The 14,955-nt window shown below is 41.9% G+C and overlaps 1 protein-coding gene across 1 annotated transcript in view; it reads left to right on the plus strand.

Moving 5' to 3' along the window:
• The window catches only part of LOC120534680 (zinc finger protein 836-like), a 156,723-nt gene extending 150,881 nt beyond the window's left edge, over nucleotides 1-5,842 (plus strand). The window contains exon 8 of the mRNA XM_039762271.1: nucleotides 4,050-5,842. Within this exon, the coding sequence (XP_039618205.1) occupies nucleotides 4,050-5,005 (956 nt within the window). The 3' untranslated portion in view covers nucleotides 5,006-5,842. The remainder of the gene's footprint in view (nucleotides 1-4,049) is intronic.
• Nucleotides 5,843-14,955: the final 9,113 nt, after the last annotated feature.

Raw genomic sequence — 14,955 nt, forward strand, 5'->3', positions numbered from 1 at the left:
AAAGCCTCTGTTCAGAATGACTCCAGGAGAGCTTCTGTGGCATTACAGCAGGTGACAGAGGTCTAGAGTCTAAATAGACCAAATTCAAGATCCCAATAATAATACCAGAACACTGTAAGGAACTCAGTCCAGACACTTGCTCATTACTATCATGGTGGCAGACCTTGGAGTCACTGGAGGACACAAACACCATGAAGCTCAAGAAATGGGCCTGTCATGTAATGTTGGAAGGAGAATCTGCTGCTGTGACTGAAATGAACCAAAGATGGTGAAAGCCACCAGTCTGTGAGTAATTACAACTACAGCGGCTTGCGGCCAGAGGGGACTGGGCGGTCTCATGGTCTGGAATCCCTACAGATTTTATTTTTTCTCCAGCCGTCTGGAGTTTTTGTTTTTCTGTCCCCTGGCCATTGAACCTTACTCTTATTCGATGTTAATGTTGATTTATTTTTTATAATTATGTCTTTCATTTTTCTATTCTTTAATATGTAAAGCACTTTGAGCTACTGTTTGTATGAAAATGTGCTATATAAATAAATGTTGTTGTTGTTGTTGGTAATGGCAGAGTTCAGTAGCTTTAATTTACCCTTTTTTAGCTCAAAATATTTCTTCCTTAGTGCTCTTCACTGAGTAGAGACTTGGAGTGCTTAAAGCTACCAGCAAGAATACTATGGCTGAAATAATTCAAAAGGCATCATTTACATAGTCGAACACACAAATTTAATGAAGTTTACAGTAAGAGACATTTTGATTTGAAAGATGTTAATTAATCATGACAGTGCACGTCCATTAACAATATAATGGGAAGAATTAATGTCACCGGAGTGTCCCCAAGCTGACCAGTCCTGGTTTCATCTGCCACTCCCTATCAGAGCAGACACAAATAACTCTGAGGATTCTGGTTTTTCTCATTTCATTTTTTTTCTAGACCACTGCTGCTGATGTAGGCCTGTGCATTAATATACCACCTTGTTAATTTCTCTGTTTTTCTGTAGTAATTTTAAAAAAGCAATTCAGACATACGCTTTGGAGTCAAGTGGCCTTGTGAAACTATGTTGGGACACATTCTGAATGTCATGTCTGACCCGAGTGTCAAATGCTGCACTGAGGTCTAACAGAATTAATCTGCTGGTTTGTCCCGAGTCTGCTGCCATAAGCAAATCATTGGTTACTCGAAGCAGAGCAGAGTCGCAGCAGTGCTGAACTCTGAAACCAAACTGAAAGGGTCCCATCAGTTTATTAGAAATTAAGTAATTGTTGAGTTGAGAGGCTTCCAATACAAAAGGTAAGTGAGAAACAGGCCACAGACTGTCAACATCAACATTTTAACATTGTGGTTACAGGAGCGATTTTAGAAATGGCTGGCACAAAGCCCGTGTCATGTGATGTATTTGTTATTGTCATAACAGTCAGGATTATGGCACGAAAGCAGGACTTAAGAAGTGTGGTAGGGATGGAGTCCAGTACACAGATAGTCAGCCTCATCTCACAAAGCAGGTCATTAACAAATGAAGATTTGACTGCTGACATTTTAGAAAAGGAGCTGAATGGATTGGGAAGGCAAAGAAAGATACAAATGGATGATGGATTTATGTTAGTTGGATTACTTAGATCTTTAATTTTATTACTGAAAAAGTGAAGGAATTTTTCACAGACTTCGGTAGAGGAGGTAATTGGGTGAGATGCAGAATAAAGTAGTTTATTAACTACAGAGAATAAAACCCTCAGGTTATCATGATACTTCCTATTATTCTGTCATAATGCGTGTTCTGTGCTGCAGTTAGTGCATCTCTGTAAGCCCTTTGATGATCAGAGAAAACCTGGATGTGTGCGGTGAGGCCAGTCTTATGTGACATTCTCTGAAGGCTTTGACCAGCTACTCTTATACACCGTAATTCTGAGTTGTGTCATGGAGCTGAGCATTTAAAGGAAACCTTCTTATGTTGTAAAGGAACTGTTTTATCTAGTACTGAGTGAATGGCTGAGTTATAGTAGTCAACACGACTATCTAGTTTGGATGGAATAGGAAAAGACAGACAAAGATCAGAAATGGATCCAGCAAGGATAGGACAAAACTCATTAAAGTTTCTGAAAGAAATTTGATGTGTACAGGTGAGAGGAGGGAAAGGTCATGAAAGAGTGAAAAGTACTGCGTTATGATCAGAGAGTCCCAAATCACTGCTGTGTTACAAACAGATAAGCCAGATATACAGATCAGGACAAATATGTGACCACCAGAGTGGGTAGGAAAATCAACATATTGCACCAGGTCAGTATAGTCCAGCAAGAACTGGAATTTATTTCTTGGTTTATGTGTAAGAGTGTCAATATGGATGTTAACATTACCAAGAAGAATAACTGTCTGAGACAGGGATCTTAAGTGGGTTAGAAGTTCAGACAGATCAGATAAAAAAGACCCATTGTATTTTGGAAGACAATAGGAAATAAAACATTAAGACTGGGCCAGGTTTTGTTATTGTTTTAAGAGCAAGACATTCAAAAGGCAATGGGCCATCGGTTGAGATTTTTTGTTTTTGATATTTAACTCGAATTTAGCAATTACTGTGACCCCTCCGCTTTGACTTGAATTGCAAACCGCTGTAAAGCAAACGTATATGAATGGTGAGAAGTAAATTTGTTTAGTTTTTGCCAGGTTTCTGTTAAGCATAGCATATCAAGGTTGGATCCTGTAATGAATTCTGATAGCACTAATGCTTTGCCATTAAGAAATCTTGTTTCAAACAATGAAATACTATCTGATGAGGGTTTGTTGTGCACAGATCCATTTTAGCATATTGCAAATTTGACACACTGACACTCTTATTTCCAAAACTATTACTAGGACGGTGTTTGCCTAAACAATTGTTGCTTGTGAACTTAACACTGCCAGCCCAGGAATGGCAGCGACCTGTCATGCAATGTAAATATTTTGGGTGCTGCACAACACCAGTGTCTTTTAGGACCTTCCAGCCTGACCATTTACTCTGGACAAACTGCTTAATATGCTGGAGTACATCAGCATAGTAGGAATCCAATACATATCTGGCAGCAGTAGAGCACACTTAAGCAGTGCAGCACAGCTGAGAAGGTGAGGCAGTAGGGTGGCACAGATGAGTGAGAGCATAGACTGTAGTAGCAGGCGAAAGAAAGACTGATGTCATTGGATGATTCATCCATTAAACAAGTGAGAGATATTATATGATGTGCATGAAGATAATTACCAAAACTGGGAGGTTCCATCATGTAACCATATACATATAACAGTAGGTATTATGTGCGATTGCCTTAGCACCGCAAATCCGGTGGGTGTGAAAATCAGATCATTCCTCCAGTTTAAGCATAGATAGTAGACATTGACAGCAATCCAGTTGATCCATTTTAATTAAGGAAATGGAACATTCTCAGTTCCTAAACCTCCACGATGCAAAGAAAAAAGTTCACAAATCAGGCAGAAGCGGGCAGTCAAAAGAAAGAAAGTTTTGCCAAGTGAACCAGAAAATTATTCCAGTAAGTTGTCCCTGATGCTGCAAGCTCTGTTTTGGCAAACTCTATAAAAATAAATCCAAATTCAATACAGAAAAGTATTCAGTTACATCCATGAACTACACATACATTAAGAGAAAGTGAAAGAAGTGCAAAAAATGCAAAAAGTGTTGTTAACTGGGAGGAGCGGCAGCAACATGCATGTGCCAGCACTCCCTCCACTGTTCTGCATAGCATCCTATCTTGCCTGACAAACTCTCTTCAATAACATGTTAACTGAAAATTATCACTTTTTGTGTCAATTAATTCCAAGAAATTAGAACACCACATAATTTCTAATAATATTTCAAGACTATGATGACAAAATGCTGAGGCTCTTCTGTAACGTAATGGCAAAATATGGATGTTAGTGTTGTCAGTTGGTTTCCTCAGATGTGACTTATTTAGTTTACTTACTTCAACCTCTAGGTTCCAGTCACTGCTCATATGGTGAGTTTCAACCAGCATTTATTTAATCAGTAAAATGAAAATAAGCTTTCATTTTTTTCCTTTTCAATTTCATACAGGAGACAAACCTCACTGTTGTTCTGAATGTGGCAAGCAATTCAGGCGCAGTTATGATCTACAGAGACACGTCAGAATTCACACCGGAGAGAAGCCGTTTTCCTGTTTGGAATGTGGCAAAGAGTTTTCAAGGAAAAGTCTTTTTCAGACACACAAAAGGATCCACACTGGAGAGAAGCCGTATTGCTGTACAGACTGTGGCAAACAATTCCGTAGCAGTAGTCTCCTTCTGCGCCACAAAAGAATTAACACGGGCGAGAAGCCGTATTGCTGTTTGGATTGTGGGAAAGAGTTTTCAAAAAGAAGCTGCCTTCAGATTCACAAAAGAATCCACACTGGAGAGAAGCTGTATTGCTGTTTGGAATGTGGCAAAGAGTTTTCAGGAACAAGTGTTCTTCAGATCCACCAAAGAATTCACACTGGGGAGAAGCCGTATCGCTGTACAGAGTGTGGTAAACAATTCAGTTGCATGAGTCATATTCGGAGCCACCAAAGAATTCACACCGGAGAAAAGCCATATTGCTGTCTGGAATGTGGCAAGCAGTTTTCACAAAACAGTACCCTTAAAAAGCACAAAAAAATCCACACAGGAGAGAAGCCCTATTGCTGTTCTGAGTGTGGCAAACAGTTTTTAGAAAAGAGTAGACTGATTAGCCACCAGAGAATTCACACTGGAGAGAAGCCATTTTGCTGCTTGGAATGTGGTAAGCAGTTTTCACAACACAGCACCCTTACAAGGCACAGAATAATCCATTCAGGAAAGAAGCCATATTGCTGTTCTGAGTGTGGCAAGCGGTTTTTAGAAAGGAGTAGACTTCTTAGGCACCAAAGAACTCACACCGGAGAGAAGTCCTATTGCTGTAGAGAGTGTGGTACACAATTCTGTGACAGGAGTAGTCTTCATACCCACAAAAGAGTTCACACAGGTGAGAAGCCTTATATCTCTTTACTCCATTGACAAGATCATTTGTCACATTCCAGTCTTCAGAGCCACAAAAGAATCGACATTGGAAAGAAGCCATATTGCTGTATAATGAGGGAATGATTTTGTCACAGGAGAGGTCTTCAGTGCCACAGTCAAATTCATACCTAAGTTAAGCCACATTGCTTTTTTGAACTGTGGCAAATAATTTTGTCACTGTCGTAACCTCCAACATCTACAAAACTGTTTCTACTGGAGAGATCTTGAAACACACAAAATGAAATGCACTGGCCTGAGAAGCCATGCTTAGATCAGCCTATGACTAAAAGAGCACTGGTCCAGACACCATCTAAATCTTCTGTCTTAAAGTACAGCACTGCAGCGGGATATGACTGAATGTATAAATGTGTTACAATCGATGCAGCACCTACAGATGACACCAAAACGGCTCACTACAGGAACAACTCTCTGACTATTCAAATCAGATCAATGCAAAGAACTCAAAACACATCACCTCATAATCTGACTCTCTGCCATGTTTAAACTCTTTACTGCAGTGCTTGTTAAACTATGGGTCACAACCCAAATTGGGGCATGAACACATTTTTTGTGGGCTGCTGGGTAGTCGTTAGTCTAAGCACAAATTATATACAACCCTCTATTTAGTGTGCACAAAAAACACACTGTTAAATCATCACAGAAAACTTTCATTTCTATGGCACAAAAAAAAAAGAAGAGCTCCCCATGATGCCAACCTCCCTGTCACAACCAATGAAACAATCAAACTGAGATGACTGGCAAGCAAAGATACAGTGCATCCAGAAAGTATTCACAGCGCAACACTTTTTCCACATTTTGTTTTGTTACAGCCTTATTCCAAAATGGATTCAATTCATTTTTTTCCTCAGAATTCTACACACAACACCCCATAATGAAAACGTGGAAAAAGTTTACTTGAGGTTTTTGCAAATTTATTAAAAATAAAAAAACTGAGAAATCACATGTACATAAGTATTCACAGCCTTTACTCAATACTTTGTCGATGCACCTTTGGCAGCAATTACAGCCTCAAGTCTTTTTGAATATGATGCCACAAGCTTGGCACACCTATCCTTGGCCAGTTTCGCCCATTCCTCTTTGCAGCACCTCTCAAGCTCCATCAGGTTGGATAAGAAGCATCGGTGCACAGCCATTTTAAGATCTCTCCAGAGATGTTCAATCAAATTCAAGTCTGGGCTCTGGCTGGGCCACTCAAGGACATTCACAGAGTTGTCCTGAAGCCACTCCTTTGATATCTTGGCTGTGTGCTTAGAGTCGTTGTCCTGCTGAAAGATGAACCGTCGCCCCAGTCTGAGGTCAAGAGCGCTCTGGAGCAGGTTTTCATCCAGGATGTCTCTGTACATTGCTGCAGTCATCTTTCCCTTTATCCTGACTAGTCTCCCAGTTCCTGCCACTGAAAAACATCCGCACAGCATGATGCCGTCACGGCCATGCTTCACTGTAGGGATGGTATTGGCCTGGTGATGAGCGGTGCCTGGTTTCCTCCAAACGTGACGCCTGGCATTCACACCAAAGAGTTCAATCTTTGTCTCATCAGACCAGAGAATTTTGTTTCTCATGGTCTGAGAGTCCTTCAGGTGACTTTTGTCAAACTCCAGGTGGGCTGCCATGTGCCTTTTACTAATGAGTGGCTTCCGTCTGGCCACTCTACCATACAGACCTGATTAGTGGATTGCTGCAGAGATGGTTGTCCTTCTGGAAGGTTCTCCCCTCTCCACAGAGGACCTCTGGAGCTCTGACAGAGTGACCATCAGGTTCTTGGTCACCTCCCTAACTAAGGCCCTTCTCCCCCGGTCACTTAGTTTAGATGGCCGGCCAGCTCTAGGAAGAGTCCTGGTGGTTTTGAACTTCTTCCACTTACGGATGATGGAGGCCATTGTGCTTATTGGGACCTTCAAAGCAGTAGAATTTTTTCTGGAACCTTCCCCAGATTTGTGCCTCGAGACAATCCTGTCTCGGAGGTCTACAGACAATTCCTTTGACTTCATGCTTGGTTTGTGCTCTGACATGAACTGTCAACTGTGGGACCTTCTATAGACAGGTGTGTGCCTTTCCAAATCATGTCCAATCAACTGAATTTACCACAGGTGGACTCCAATTAAGCTGCAGAAACATCTCAAGGATGATCAGGGGAAACAGGATGCACCTGAGCTCAATTTGGAGCTTCATGGCAAAGGCTGTGAATACTTCTGTACATGTGCTTTCTCAATTTTTTTATTTTTAATAAATTTGCAAAAGTCTCAAGTAAACTTTTTTCACGTTGTCATTATGGGGTGTTGTGTGTAGAATTCTGAGGGAAAAAATGAATTGAATCCATTTTGGAATAAGGCTGTAACATAACAAAATGTGGAAAAAGTGATGCGCTGTACGTTTAAGAAAAGGGGAGAGAGGCCGGAATGACTGGTGAGATTAGTGCTGCAGTTCCCTTCACTGCACAGTTTGGAATCTTGAATAGAAATGAAGTGATATGGCACAAGAATGTGACGATTTTCAACAGAGGATGCGTGAATAGGATCGGGTACGAGTGTTGTATACTAAAATCTGTTTCAATGGACATGGTCGATAGATCATCGTGTGCTCGCCATAAGGAAGATGTTAGATTCAGTTAAATGTGCTTCGGTGATGAAGATTACAGTACCATCTCATCACGTAGATGATGAATAAAAAACTCCTACGATGGCCATAGGAGAAAAATTAAACTTTTATAGGGCTATGGTCATAAGACAGAAACAAGCAAATCCAATTGTTAAGTCTGGTGGTATGAAAATCAGAAAATGATCTCGGCCAGCTGGTGGCCCACCTTCCACTGGTCACAGTGGCTACAATCGTCAATAAACATGTCCTAATGCCTCCTCATGAATTCCAGGACCATCTCATCACACCGTTCTAAAGGGCGTCGATAAATCTCAGTGTATTGTTAATGTGAAAGACATGTTTGGACCACTGAGAACTGTAAGAACACCAGAAAATATGAAAACATCACAACGAGGTGGGGGACATTCAGCACGAGGTCAGTGTGCAGCATTAAACATTTAAAATGCAACCTTTTACCGAAATGTTTATTAAGATTTATCCTATCCCCAGTATAAAATGCAGATGGTGCATACATTTTATAAGAATAATTTAGCTTCATTTTTACTGAATTGTAAATGAAAACTGGGATATGCTGAACAATTTGCAAGCTAATTTTGAATGAATGCACATATTGTAAATGGTTCCATTCTTTTAAGAAATATTTGAAAACAATATTCTTTTTAAGGCAAAATAAATAAACTGTATTAATTAATTAATTAATTTTTGATTCATTTTAATCCTTATCCGGTGCCACTAATCAAGTGACAAAGTGAAGTGACCATTCATACCGTCCTTTCGAACCTCATCTGATGTGCACCACAAGAATTTCTTTGCCTCGGCTTTATTAAAACATGAAGCATTCACACTGGCAGTAGCAGGCCTTAGGAATTAACTGAGCAAGATGCAGAGGACAGGAAGATATGGAACAAGATGATCTGCTGTAGCAACCCCTAATGGGAGCAGCTGAAAGAAGACATTATAGACATCGGGAATCTCGTCCATGTATAGAATGAAAGTTATCGTTTCATTAACAACATCTTTTCCTTTTTACAATTATTCAGGTGAGATATATGCTTTTAATGAAGTAACTTTTACTGTAGTATTATTATTATTGTGCTGTGAGGTAGACCACAGCAGCTTGTCCTTCCATATCCTAGTACAGCAGCAGGGCAGTGAGGTGTGCCCAGTTCCATACTGGCAAGCGGCTCTGCACTGAAGGATCAGAAGGTATGTTTCTACGCCATCCCAGGGGCACACTGGAGCGAGCAGTTAGGTTGGCCCTTGGCCTCTTACACGTCGGTGCAGGTCTGTGCCATTGTGCTGCTCCTCAACTTCATCGAGTTCAGCCTGCTGGCTGCTAGCTGTGTCTGCTGTTGGCTCAGCTGATGTACTTTTCTGTAAGGTCAATCAGTTCAGTCTTTTTCATTAAATCTTGCTGACTACGTTAATGTGGGTGGGTGGAAGGACACGAGAGGACTCTAAGGAAGTGTTGGGATCTCATGTTGGTTACCCCTATTAATCTTGTTTTGATCATTTGCAAAGAAAAATTGCATAAATAATGTTAGTCATGTTGGCTCCTGGAATTAACAGCTTGGTAGAATGGGTGTTGACTGTGAGCTTCGTCTTTTATGAAGTTCAGCTCTAAAGGGAGATGTGTCTCTGTCTGTCTCTCACTCTCTCACTGTCTCTCCCGCTCTCTGTCTGTCTGTCTCTGTCCCTCTCTCTCTCTCTCTCTCTCTCTCTCTCTCCGTCCCCCCCACTCTCTCCTCTCACTGTCTGTCTGGGGTGTCCGCGCTCTTATAGAGCTTGGATCAGAAGGGGTGGAGTCAGCTGCCCTCACTGGGTGTTTTCTTGGCATTGCAGGTGTGAAAAGAGCTGATAATATTAATGACAGTGTCCTCATTCGGCCTGGTGTGGTGTCGCTTACCTCAGATGAGCACGGAAGGTAAACATCTGAAAAGCATGTATGTTATGCCCCTAAACCCCAACTCCACACGGGTGGGGGGCAGACCTAGCTGTGAGCTTGTAGTCTCAGGAGAGAGGAGATCAGCATTGGTATGAAGGGACCTCCTGTCTATGCTGGACAGGGAATTTATAGAGCTGAAGGCTCAGAAACCACCTGGTGTGACCCAAGGGTTGAAAGCCTTCTGGGATCACAAACACTATAGTGGTTTGTGGTCGGCCTCCAAGGTAAACTGCATACCAGCGAGGTAATATCTGACCTGAGAAATCCCATTTCATGTGCAGGGCCTACCGCTATATTGCCACATACTTTGTCTCCTGGTTCAGCAGTTTCCAACTGTGGAACATCACTGGGTGTTCAGCTCCATCAACAACCTACACCCAGACCAGTGTCCAAGGCAATGATCTAATGATAAAGGGTAGAGAGAAATTAGGGGAGATCAATACAGGAGCTGACATAAACATCATTTTCAACTCACAGAATGTGGCCTTAGTTTTAGGAGTCCATGCCAGTGTAGTAGGGTCCACCTTCTTGGTTAGTTTGGTCAAAGACACAGCCTTCTTGGAAAACAAAGGTATAAACCTTCAATAGAACCCCACAACACCTAGGAAAGCTTGAATCTGCCCTTGGGTTGATGGCTGGGACTGTTTCTGAATGGCAACAGTATGGGACCACTGTGGCTTGACTTGACCTCAGTCCACCATGTACCCCAAATATTTGGCCTTGGTCAACACAATATAGTATTTTGTTCTTTTGGATTGATCAGAAGACTATAGATGTGGGTGGTGTGGAGAACCATGGAGCTGTGCTAGAAGTGTTTTTTGCAGCTTCAGGAATATATGATCACCTTTTTTAAACAGGTGCCACAGTTGCCAGTGTGGGGCTGTAGCTGTTTGTCCACCAGATGCTGGAATTTTGCTAGGGACCTGTACAGCCCAAAGGAGCGGCCATTAGTGGTCCCAGGTGAAGTTGGGCAAACCACAAGACTCTCTACCATAAAAGGTGAGAAGGGGGGAGAAGCCCATAGAGGACTGCAGTACCTCCCAGAAGGGCAAACATGATGAGGTGCTGGAGTCTCTACCATGTGCTGGAACCAATTTCCTCAACATCTGATTGAGCATCTGGTTAAAGACTTCAACCACACTGAGGGTAGTAGTCAGACATTTTAAGGTGCATGATAAGCCCTCTGTCGAATTCCCTGATGTTGGCTGACTCAAACACATCCCCTGGCCTGCTAGGACTTATTTAGGGATACCATCCCATGTGAAAACTTCAGGAAGTTCAATTCCCCTCATTGAGGGTTTTCTGTTCACTGCAGAAGGAAAAAAAGAGATGATAATGTTAGCAGCTGCACCCCATTTTGCCTCAGGTATTGCTTACCTCAGTTGAACCTGCAAGGTGAACCTCTGATAAGCATGCACAACACAGCTACCACTTAACCCGGCCGCACAGAAGCAGGCTGACCTAGCCATGAGGTGTCAGTGTTAGCATGGCGGACATCCTGTCTATGCAGGAAAGTAAATTTATAAGGGCCAAAACTACCTGATGACCCAACGGATGGAATCCTTCTAGGAACACAACCTCGCAGAGGTACATGGTCTGTCACCAGGTAATATCTGAGCTGAGGAATCACCCATTTCATAGCAAGGATGTCCCACTTAATAGCTGCATACCTCGTCTCCTGGTCCAGCAGTTTCTGTCTGAGGTACATCTGCAGATATTCAGCTCCTTCAATAACTTGATTCACGATGGCACCCAGGCTAGTGTCCGAGGCATTGACCTTCAGGAGAAAGGGTTGAGGAAAAATTAGGGGAGATCAGTACAGGAATTGACATGAGGGCAGGTAGTTCAAGGAAACACTAAAAGAAGGGTACATCAGACAAGGGTCGGTTGTGCTAAGCTGATATGGAAGCTGTTACTCATCTGGTTCCTAGTTGCTGATGGCAGGTTTATGCACAGACATACATAAGAAACTTGCCAGGTTACTTTACTGGGGGAAAAAAATGCAAGAAATATGTTTCAACCTGGCTGGTGTGATGTTGCAGAGCACATTGCTGTCACACTATTATGATAAACTTCTCTATGTAAAGTGGTCCATAGAATTCAAAATGGATGGAGTGCAATAATATTACCACCAGCCATACCACATGCACATCAGAAGAGGTCATCATATTAGGACCCGGCCATTACCTGGATGGGAGAACATCTCGTAAAAACTTGGGTTGGTGTTGGTGAGGCCAGCTGGGGGTGCTTACCCTGTAGTCTAAAATTAGGATCCCAATACCTGGGGCCTCATGTATAACGGCATGCGTAGAACTCTCACTATAACATGGCGTAAGCACAAAAGCCGAAATGTGCTTATGCACAGAAAATTCCAGATGCAGGAATCTGTGCGTACTCCAACTTCCATGTTCTTCCGCTACATAAATCCCGGTCATTGTGAAAAGTAACGCTCGTGCACGTGCTTTATGTAACGCCCCAACTCCCCCCAGAATTATCAATATAAATCGTCCTTAAGTGCAGTCTTCTGTGAAAAGACAATGGGAAAAGCACGGGGGAAAATATAAGAATTTCAGCGAATACCAAGTGGAGGCAAAGGAAAAACATACTATTTGTTTAAATAAACCGTGGTATAGTCAACAAAAGGAAGTTGATCGAGTGACATAGCGTGTTGGAGAAACTTAAATGCTCACGTTCCCAAAATCGCACAGTTCCGGAAATAAAAAAGAAATCACATATCAAAGTCACAGTGAAAAGGCGAGTCATAGCCCACCGCCTGAGTGTCATATGAAAGCTTATTAGGGTACAGAGAAAAAAAGGCACACAGTGGGGAAAAAGCATGAAATGTCAACTTCAATCTCGAAATTTCCACTTTAATCACGTAGTTTATTTTGTCATTAAAGTAGAACATCATAAACTTCATCTTAAAATCGTTTAATTAACCAGTTTCTCAAATCACATCGTAATTAAAGTAGCACGTTAAATGCTTTGTTTTGTATTTGATCTTCTATGTGCTCTATGTGTGTGAATCACTACTTGCTTCTTAAACTGGCTCTCTTCCTCCAACTGGACACAGAGTCCATTACATTCGTGATATTACAGCTCTCTGAATAACTAAAATATTGAGATGTATACGTGATATCATTTTCATGATGATAGAAGTTAAAGCACGTTATTAAACATGGGTTTCACGGCGCAGTGATTGTGTGCGACCTTCGATGAAATAATTTATTGCAGCAGTAATTATGGGCGGCTTTAGGCTTGTGGTGGCACTGGGCAGAGGAAGAATCGGTGGCTTCATCGTCCGCCAATCTCAATATAGTATCTTATGCACGGTGGATGGCCACGTCCGTTGCGGACACTGCATAGCTGCCTCGTGCTCATGACACAAGCATTTAACTTTTGCCGAAATTTGTCGCTGCATTTTTAGCTGTGGTGTTATTTTCTCTTTCTGTTTTATATTCAATATACTGTATATTGGCGTAGCCGCCACTGCAGTCTTTGCTTTTCTTTCCCCAAGTAACCGATAGCCACACAATCAGCTCTGTAATAGACGTTAAGCCATCTGTAAGCTTAGCGCGCCGATTCTTCAAAACGTTTAAGGAACATTGAAATATCTTCGTAGTACATGTTTAATTATTCTATCGTTCACGACACTCCCAGTGAAGAATATAGATTATTTAAATGAAGTTAAAGTTTTATGTGTATAATTTAACAAACATATTTTGCTGCATTTCACCTTAAAAATGATATCGTCATCATATGTAAATACGCGCTTTATAAAGTGGCCCAGGGTGTGAGATATTATAACTGTAGTGCAAGTTTACAGTGGGGTGATTGTATTTATAAGTACAAACAGTTCTACAAGGAGCAATTGATTGAGTGCATTTAAAGTTCTTGGGATGAAACTGTTTCTGAACCGCGAGGTCCGTACAGGAAAGGCTTTGAAATTTTTGCCGTGGCTGAGGCAGCGTGTGCTTGATGCTGTATACCGATAATTCTCTTTCTCAGATTTTGTAGATCTGTGATTCCCCACTCAGATACAGTGATATAAATACTCTGAGTGGTGCAGTGAGAGTAATATGGAAAAAGATGATCCGCTGTGGCAACTCCTAACGGGAGGAGCTGAAAGAAGAAGAAGAAGGTGCAGTGAGAGTAACAACGCTAAAGCAGTTATGGTATTTGGAATACTATGGCTGTTCCCTGGACCATTATTTTGTTACAGATTAATTACAATCAGATGCATTACACTAATAAACAATATGCGGTTAATTTCAGTGTATTTATAAAGCCACACAGGAACAGTGGCACTGCTTTGATGCTGCATGCCACCAGTCTGCAAAACCGAGCGGAGAACAAGCGTACGACAAGGTATGAGGTACCGTGGAAAAGTGCGTGGCTTTACGCCAAGTGTAGGTTTTATACATCGCGATTTGAACGTGGAAAAGTTCTTACGCAACATTTCTGTGCATACGCACCGTTTATACATGAAGCCCCTGGAGTGAAGCTCTGTCACTACTCAATCTGCGGTGTCTGCTTAATCCACGCTTTCATGCACAGATATGTACTCTTACAAAAGTGTCAGAATTTTTTTATTTTACAAAATGAGTCCTCATCCAATTTGCCTCACGTATGCGCTCTCTGCTTAATAAAAATTGATTTCACGAAGCTGCCCGATTTGTAGTGTGCATGTCTAATGTTTTACGACAGATTTGAATTGTACTTGTGAATCATTTTTTTATTGCCATCTTTTTCCATCTATAAGTGGACTTCTTACTGGAAAAGGAATTTTATAACTTCTTGAAAGAATATTTGGCAGATGAAAAAATTAACTCCAGACGAATGAAAAGGAAGCGAAAGAAAATGCGACGTGTGTCTGTGAACTTTATAATTATATAAATTATAAAGCTTTTTGTAAGTGCATCGTATTGATGAAAAAGGCAATAAGGATTTTCATTTTCAGTTGTAATACCTTCGTAATTTCATGGTTTAAAGGTAAAAGTCACAGTATTTTCAGTATTGGGGTTAACAGATTAATGGATGTATGCCATTCTTTTCCTAACACCGTATTAGCATTTTGCTGAACAGCCCTGGAGCCCAGCACTTCCGCCACACCAGGAAGTGCTGGGGGAAGACAATCAGGGACACCCGGACGGCTTCCGGGTGCGCAGCCGGCACTTCCGCCACACAAGGGCGTGTCTGCGGAGGAGTGCCGGGAAGCAGCTGGAGCCCATCCGGGTTCCCATAAAAGGGGCCGCCTCCCAGCAGTCGAGGCGATAGTCGGGAGGAAGGAAGATGGAGCTAGAGCGAGGACGGGAGGTGGCCAGGAGAAAGGCACAAAGACTGGAAGAGTGTGGCCTGGACATTGGGGAATTGGTGCTGGAGGGTG

The sequence above is a fragment of the Polypterus senegalus genome, chromosome 8 (assembly GCF_016835505.1).
Source record: "Polypterus senegalus isolate Bchr_013 chromosome 8, ASM1683550v1, whole genome shotgun sequence".
NCBI classification, from domain to species: Eukaryota; Metazoa; Chordata; class Cladistia; order Polypteriformes; family Polypteridae; genus Polypterus; species Polypterus senegalus.